The following is a 9,165-nucleotide window of genomic DNA, read 5'->3' as shown; positions in this document are numbered from 1 at the left end:
AAATTAAAAAATACCCTTGTCAACATTGAAATATATATAAATTATATAAAAAAAAAAAAAAAAAAAATAAATAAAAATATATATTTCTATTCCATTGCCGTTGTTTTTTTCTTGTATACAAACTTGTTGCAATGCAATAAAGCAACAACTGCTAAAATGCCATCTGACCACAGTGAGGGCACTGCAAAAATTAGATTTAATATGTTTGTAATGAATATTTTTTTTATGTGTTCTCTAGTAAATATATCTAGTAAATAAAATTGTTTTTGCCTATTTTAAGTTTTAGATAATCAACTTTAAGTATAAACAGTAAAAAGTAAAAAAAAAAAAAAAAAAAAGATTTTTTTTATTGTAATTGTATGGAAAAGAGCAGCATGAACATTCTTCAAAACATCTTCTTTTGTGTTCTTCAAAATAAAATAAAAAAATTAACAGGTTTGAAATGACATGAGGGTGAATAAATAGTGTTCAAAATGTTATTTTTGGGTGAACTATCCTTTGAAAATAATAAAAATAATTTTATTCAAAGTATATTCTCTAAAAACAAGTCTTCATATCAAACACAGTTTTGCATCTCAAGTAAATTGATCTTGTTTTCAGGCTATTTGAACTGGGAAACAAAATCAATAGTGATGATCATTTCCAAATAAAACTATTTATTGTGCTCCACCGGAAAGCTCATGACAGCAATGACGGTTCAATACAGACATCCCCCGTGTGTGTGTACGCACGCATGTGAGGGCGTGTTAATCCGCACACAGAACCCATCAGCATCAGCCCCCCACCCATTCCTCCCCTCACTTAGATACTTCCAGCTAGTGCTGAAGGATACGCGCGTAAGATTCTCCATCCCAGCTGCACCTCCACCCAATCACTTTCTCTCATCCCATCACTCTCTCCACTGCGCTCTGTCCCAGCTAACTGCGTGGTGGGGATGGGTTCAGGTAGGGCCAGAAAGACCTGGGAAAAAGAGCACCAAGAGGAAAGCACCGTCTCCCTGAAACCTTCATCTCCTCTTACACAAATGCAGCTTCCCAGCCTCAGCTCTTCGGTGGCTGCTCACAGGAACACATAGAACCTACAGAGGGTGCCTGGGAGAGATTTTTTGTCTTTGTGCTTTAGAGGGATTCTGTTCAGTCTTTATTGACTGGGAGACACTTCACTTTATGAAAGGATATCTCACTTGAGCTTTGCATCATGGCACACGCAGCATCCCAGCTGAAGAAAAGAGCAGATTTGGAACTTACAGCTGCTGAGGAAGAAAGAGAGAAAGAGAAGAAGAAAAAGCCTAGAAAAAGGTCCCGGGAACCAAAGAAAAAGGTACCAATAGGCACCCTCAGTCATGGCTCTGAGGGTGGTGTGTTTTGACGCTGGCATGCAGGTTGGGTGGGATGTCTGATAGCATCTTAAAGATCTGGGATGTCACATTGAGGGCCATTATTTTGTTTCTTTGTAATAAAAATAAGGCTTTCAAGTGGCTGGCTGGTAGACTGTAGTGATGCTGCTGCGTCCTGTGAGGATAGGGAACGCTTATTTATAGGCGAACATGTGCCTCACAAAGAAGGCACACACTAAGAATGCAGAATACACACTTGAACGTGTTTAGAGCATTTTTTTATGGCAGATTTTTACCTTTTTTACTCTGTATTGTTAACGTTTCTCATCCTTATTTATATATATATATAAAATGCCTTAAAGATACTATAGTTGTTTATTGAACTTTAACAGGTTTGAAACACCAACCCATGTTTTTTAATGCCTTAAGATAAGAGGTTTTTGTAGATTGAAGTGGTGGTTGTCTTTTTTTTTTTTTAGATGCGTGTGGGTGAGTGTGTTTTTGTCTGATCCGTGGTGGGATTCGTTCTTCATGCTGATGCGTGACTGGTGTCATTTATATCACGGGCTATGCATCCAGACCCCCAGGGGCTCACGAACCTTCTCCCACGGGCTTTATGAAAGATTAGCCCCCGTCCCCGCCCCCGTCCCAGCCAGTATCAATCCCATTACAAACCCACATCAACCCATCCCATTAGTCACAGTTCATCGCTCAGCATCTCGACCTATCTACATATGCATCTGCTTCTGTCTTTGCTGCTCTTTATAGAAATAACCGAAGAATGGACGAAAGTGGTCAGAAATTCATGGATATAGTTGTGGAAAGCACTGTGTACATTCTGTTGCATTCTTCTTTGATTGTTAGTTATGTTTTACAAGAAAATACTATCTTAGTCTTATTACTTTCAAATTTCACATCTAAATGTTTTAATTGTAATGACAGATTTTGTTTTAAATTAGTTAAGAATACCTTAGAAAAATAATTTGAAACAATTTTCTCTCAGAAATTGCCAGTAAATTTGACACATAATTACAAAGAAATCCAAGTAATACGTTAAAGGGATACTCCATCCCAAAATGAAAATTTTGTCATTAATCACTTACCCCCATGTCGTAAAAGCTCTGTTCGTCTTTGGAACACTAACAGAGCTTTTACGGGTTTGGAACGACATGGGGTTAAGTGAATAATGACAAAATGTTCATTTTGGGATGGAGTATCCCTTTAAATTAAACTTGAAATTTTGAGGTAGGAGGCTGAAACAGCATTTTCTTGTAAAATATCTCAGACATTTGGAGCCCAGTTTAAGATATGTCAAATTTGGAGTGAACTTCTCTGTGGTTCTATAATGGGTGCTGACGGTAAACGTTTGCTCAGGGTATCAATACCTGAGAGGAATCCCAGTATAACTGTGGTCAAGGAGAGATGCTGCGGGCTTATTGATTGTGTTGAGATGTGTAGTGTTCACAAAGGAGAACTGTGAGCCAAAGCACTAGTTCTGTACTTGTTTATTAGCCTGTTTTATGGATCTGCTTCTAGAGCTCCGTCTGTGTTCAGGCACGTTGATTAGTGGCCATCTTGATTTCACTGCTAACATTTACAGACTACATTTTTACAGTTTTCTAAAGAAAATGTGAGTTACATACACAAAATCACACTGCATGATGCTGGGGTGTTGTGAGTGGTTGCCAGGTTGTTGCTATGCAGTTGTTTATTTTGCATAGTAGCAAGATGTTCTGGTCTATTGATAAATTACCAGTCAAAAGTTTGGAAGTCCTTTATGGAGGCTGCATTTATGTGATCAAAAATACAGTAAAAATGGTAATAACAATATTTTTAAAACAGCATGTTAGAATGATTACTGAAGGGTCATGTGACACTGACTGTATTTTTCATTAAATAAATGGTGAGCATAAGAAACTACTTGCAATTGTTTTACAATCTAACCTGTTGGACTGCTATTGTTCAGCTGTTGTGCATGTAGTTTGTAAGACGCAGGACACACTGTCCTCATGTGCTTCAGGATTGTACCTGTCCTGGGATGCTGACATTACTGGAGATGATGAGGAGTTTATGCGCGTACACTTTTGGCAGCATATCAGATGTTGTGGTCACTGCACGGTTGCGGCACGCAGGCAAACCAAAAAGGAAAAATCCATACCTCAGTCTGATGCCTCCTGGCTGTTGGCAGCCCTTTGCTTTCGTCCTCTGCTTAAAAACAACACTTAGGCAGCTGGATGACTGCCCACTTGTGGGATAGACTTAAAAATTACATCTGTCATATATGCAAAATTATAAACAATGTTACAACATTGTAAACCATTAAATATATTTAATTTTAGTAATAGTTTAATTGTAATGCTACTTTTAACAATAGTTTATATTAATTTAATAATAGTTTAATTTGAACATTAATATTCTAGCAATAAAATTATCACAAAATTAAAAAAAAAATGGCATTCAACTTATAATTTGAGATAAAATTGGTAATGGTAGATTCCTTATTACTTTCAGAACAAAAAAACAAAGCAAAAAAAGTCTTGCCCCATAGACTTACAATGCTAGTGCTTTACCGTAAACACAATTTTTGTTTGCTTTTAAAAACTATGGAGAAAATCAAAATTATACTAATGTAACAGTTTGTTAAGCCTCATAATGGATTGCTTCAATTTACATAGACTGAGCGAGTGCTTATTTGAATCAGTAGATTTTGCCACCAGCACAAAGACATTAACCCCTAGCTGTTAATTAATTTTAGTTGGAGTGTCCTTTACCCCACCCCGTCTCGTTTTCTTCCACCCCCGTCTTTACCTCTTTATCTTTTTTAATGTGGGTGGGTTGAGTTCAATATTGCTTCCTGCCATGCATTACTAAATGTAAATGTTTTAAAGAGGGATGGGGTTTGGACCCCAGATATACACGCATGAACACATGCTGCCACCAGCAGCATCATCACCCCCATCTTTTTGAGCAAACATGCCAAGCTGTTTCATTAATCCCCCGTCACTTATTAAGAGCCAGCCTCATTTTTCACAGTCTCCACCCTCTTTAGCTTGCATTGTTTGAGGAGAGAGCACCAGGCTCCCTCAGGACCTTTTTTTACCCTGGAGCTGATGGGATACTTTGTCACCAGATACTGATTCAGTTTTTTTTTTCTTCTCTCTAATCCTTTCATTCAATCTGTAATTGGTGTCAGAAAGGTCATTAAATATTTCTCTCTAAAATCAAAATCCTGAACACAAAAGGAGATATTCTGAAAGGAGTTCATGCTGCTGTTTTCCATACAATGAAAGTGGAAAATGGTGGGTTTTTTTTTTTTACATTTCATGGCTACGAATGTGATATTGCGTCTACAACAGTTTGACTGCACGTGTAAATAAATAAGAAACATCCATGGAGTGACATAAAAAGCCCCTTTTTCAGAACTACTTCCTTCTGCCATGGATTCACATCTCCAGATGACAGTTTAACAGCTCTGTTACTAATTCATTACTTTAGAACTTTAAAACGTCAGTTTGGAACTAGTAACGAAGTTAGATTTCGTTGTCCGCTCACTGTGAGAAATGCTGCAAGCAGAGTGATACAAAGGTGAAAATGTAATATAATGTGATAATAATTGTATTATTTTACACATTTTTCTTCACCTTTGGAAATAATAAAGGAGAAATATAAACATTAATATTTTACTGTTTTGAAGATGTTTATATTGTTCCATCTCTCTGTCTTCCTGCTTTTCTAGAGGCCAGGCTATTTTAATAATAATATTGCATAATGCATATCCTGACATTGTTTTATGTGCTTGTAACATTAGTCCATATGCAGAAAGACACATCAATCTTCAGTTACTTATGAAACATCTTCTATAGTATCATTCAATACTCTCAATTTTTATTTAAAAATGTCATTACTTTTAGATGGCTGTTTTAGGGTATACACCCATAATGGTGTAGTAACAGTATCCACCAGCAGGGGACTATGCTAACCAGCCAAACCTTGTCCCCTTGATTTAATTGAGTGAGAGAAGGACAAAGACAGTGAAGCTGAGATATTACGAGACAGAAAGCTGAAGAAAGCAATACATGAAATAAAAATGGGGTTAAGCCTGAAATTTAATTGGGAGTGAAGAGAGAGAGAGATTATAAAACAGAGCGAGAGAAAGAGAGATGTGAAGCTCTTCTAGGTTCACTTTTGAATCAGCATAAAATAGAAAACGCAGTAAAAGGAAAGAAACACGATTCATTTCCCAGTGCCGACACAAACACACACAGACTGCTTTATCTACATGAAATGAAGGGTTGCTGGTGTGTGTTGTATGTAAACAGTGATTAGGTCTTGAGGTGGCACTGCTGGCACAAGCTCTGTCTGTTACAGCTCATTACTTCAGCTGCAGACGAGTGTGAGAGCGAGAGAGCCCCAAATTATTTGAGGTGACTAAAGCTACTGGAGACTTGTTAAATACTGTATATACAGTATATGTGTATTTATGTTTTATTATATTTTATTGTTCACATTTTTAATGATATATAAAATGTCAAATAATATTTTATAAAAAAATATAAAAATACATTGCAGATTAGTGAGACGGCACAAAATTCAGAAACAGCAGAAGGCAAAAAGTTGGATTTACTGGTTGATTTAAGATCAGATATTTGAGAACAAAAAGCAAAAAACAACGTTCAGTCCGACACATTGCCTTTATGCATCAGTGCAGTGTGGTTTCTGGAGAACGCAGGCATGTTTCTCCAGAGCTCCTGAGAGCTGCCTACTTTCTGCTGAGCTCTACAAACATCAGGGACAGAGATTGGCCCTATTTTTCTTCTGTTCTGGTTTGCTGTTCATCAGCAGACAGGGTGAGTCAGTACTCACTTCCTCCTGACAGTGAACTGCATGACCTTCTGAGCAAAGACTTCATTACTTTTCACGTGTCTCATGATTAAACGTCACTGAGATCTAATCTGACACATGGCATGACGTTGAATTTATTTGCCATCTTAACAGAATGTGTATTGTATATTGTTTCAGTTGTTGTCTGTGGAACTGCGTCATTGCGTCCTGCTGTACAGCTCAGCATGGTATCTTACCAGCATATACCCAGAATAGGATGTTCTTGTCTCCACCAGGCTTCTTACTAGCTTAAACAGTAAGACTTCTGGCTATGACTATACTGATCCACCAGTTACACCTGTACCAGACCAGTATTAAGGTTTAACTTATCATTGTATGCTGTTTGTGAAGTGTGGCTCACATTTAATTCTAAAGCACTGATAGGTTTGTTGACAGAATTGATCACCATATATGTTAACATGTTCTGCTAAAAATTGCTATTTTTTTTTTTGTACAACCTAATATTCTATTTATACACAGTTCAAATATACTTGGGGTCTGTAAGATTTTCTAAAATGTTTTCTAAAAAGGCTGCATTTATCTGATGTCAAATACAGTAAAAACAGTAATTTTGTGAAATATTATTACAATTTTCAATAAAGTTTTCTGTATTAATATATTTTCAAAAATAATTTAATCCTTTATTCTTTTTATGGCAAAGCTGAATTTTCAGCATCATTACTCCAGTCTTCAGTGTATTTAGAAATCATTCTCAAATCATTCTCATATGCAGATTTGTGAAAACTGTCATACATTTTTTTCAGGAATCTTTAATGAATAGAAATACATAGAATATAACATTATAAAAAATTTATTATACATTTTAAGCATCCTTGCTTAATAAAAGTAATAATTTCTTTCAAATAAAATCTTACTGACCCCAAACCTTTGTGAAAGAAAGAAAGAAAGAAAGAAAGAAAGAAAGAAAGAAAGAAAGAAAGAAAGAAAGAGAAAGAAAGAAAGTTCTTATTAAATCCTTATCCAGTAATCCTGGACAGGAGAAGTCATTTGAATTCATTGGTCAAAAAGAGTGGGAACCCTGAATGTTTAATGCTGACATTTCTGCCCGGCTCTCTTGAAAAATGGATTTTAATCTCGAGGTACTAACCTTGTAAAATAAAAATAGAATAATAATATTAATAATAAATCTTGGATCAGCATGAACATTCCTGCTGGTTGAAGCTAATCTTTTCAGCAGGGTTTTCCTCCTCATGCTCAGGCAGTGAAGTCATCACTTCTGCTGTGGGGGAGCTCAGATTGACGGAAGAGGGAACAGAGCTGTTGGTCTAATTAATATCAGCTGCCAGTCAGAGTGTGTGTGTGTGTGTGTGTGCGATAGGTGAAAGCTACACTGTACAGAGAGTGCAGAAATATCTCTACCTGTCTCTGGTGTCCAGAGAGTGTCTAGATTGTCTTGTTAAAGCACTGCTATGGGCATCAGTGTGTACTGATGAAAAGAAAGTCCTGCACTATTCATACTGTGTGCACCTGCTGTCTTTGTCCTTGAACTGCACACCAATGCATGATGGGCCTTTCTGGAGTGATTTTTAAGCCTTTTATCTACACTGAACATTCGTTTTTTTCTTTTTCATTGTAGAAGAAATGTTGAAATGGATACCACCTGATGAATTGCAGGCTGGTGTGTGTGTGTGTGTGTGTGTGTGTGTGTGTGTGTGTGTGTGTGTGTGTGTGTGTGTGTGTGTGTGTGTGTGTGTGTGTGTGCCTGACCAGTGTCGTGTGAAGAATGGAGGCTGTGCAGAGGGGGCAGCTGAACCGTGAGACGCCCATCTGTGAGAACGCGGGTGACTACTTTACCACACAATCACAATTGCACAATTTATTAAATTTTTGCTCTTAGATATCAAGAGGGTTCATCAGACACAAGCTCTGTTTACAGTTTCTGAAATTACATTACACGTTTCTGTTAAAATTAATGTTGTTTTATTCTGTAGGCAACACAAAATAAATGTAATAAATATTAGAGTTTGGTTTTGGATCAGTGAGTCAGAAGTGGTGTCTAAGGGAACAGATCGGCGGGTCTGCAGAGTTAATTATATGCACTATTGAACCACACCAGTTTTTTAATGCAGCATTTAGCATTTAGTGCATTTGAATATATAAGTGAAACAGGAATTCCTTCTGAGTTTGGACTGGGTTTAGGGACATCCCCCATATTTATTTATTTATTTTTTGAGGGGGGCGTCATTGGCTGTCTTAGCAATTTTTTTGCCCTTGGCTAGATGAGACATATATATATATATATATATATATATATATATATATATATATATATATATATATATATATATATATATATATATGTGTGTGTGTGTGTGTGTGTGTGTGTGTGTGTGTGTGTGTGTCTGTGTGTGTGTGTGTGTGTGTGTGTGTTTTGTGCATGAATGAGTATATACATTAAATGGATGAAAAGTGACAGTAAAAAAATTATGAAAAGATTGATAGATAGAATAAATGCTGTTCTTCTAAAATTTTATCAAAGAATCCTGAAAAATGCATATATTACGTTTCCACAAAAACATTAAGCAGCACAACTATTTTCAATGTTAATAATAATATATTATATTCTGGTCATGCAGTCAGCATATCAGAATGATTTCTGAAGGATAATGTGACACTGAAGACTGGAGTAATGATACTAAAAAGTCTTTGCATCACAAGAATAAACTGCATTTTAATATATATGAAAATAGAAAACAAATTTGAGTAATATTTCACAATATCACTGTTTTTACTGTAATTTTATTATTTTCCTGTATTTTTCACCAGATAAATGCAGCAGTGGTGAGAGATAAGTGTATAAGTGTCATCTTATCATCTTATATTAGTTTAGCATCATCTGCAATTATGCCACATTTAATCAATCAGAATCAAGTATTCCAGATTTGGATTTTGCTAACACTGATAAAGCTGACCTACTGTAAGGTGTT

The 9,165-nt window shown here is 36.2% G+C and overlaps 1 protein-coding gene across 14 annotated transcripts in view; it reads left to right on the top strand.

The window, feature by feature from the left end:
- Positions 1 to 671: 671 nt before the first annotated feature.
- LOC109056497 (ankyrin-3-like) overlaps positions 672 to 9,165 on the top strand; it is a 91,887-nt gene continuing 83,393 nt past the window's right edge. For 4 of the 14 annotated variants that reach the window (XM_042767236.1, XM_042767235.1, XM_042767244.1 and 1 more), the window contains exon 1: positions 783 to 1,320. In XM_042767236.1, the coding sequence (XP_042623170.1) occupies positions 1,198 to 1,320 (123 nt within the window). In that variant the 5' untranslated portion in view covers positions 783 to 1,197. Of the gene's footprint in view, positions 1,321 to 9,165 lie in introns of all 14 variants that reach the window. The other 10 variants (XM_042767240.1, XM_042767238.1, XM_042767239.1 and 7 more) reach the window with 6 other exon arrangements.

Source organism: Cyprinus carpio, chromosome A12 (genome assembly GCF_018340385.1).
Source record: "Cyprinus carpio isolate SPL01 chromosome A12, ASM1834038v1, whole genome shotgun sequence".
NCBI classification, from domain to species: Eukaryota; Metazoa; Chordata; class Actinopteri; order Cypriniformes; family Cyprinidae; genus Cyprinus; species Cyprinus carpio.
This window is presented reverse-complemented; position numbering and strand designations above follow the sequence as displayed.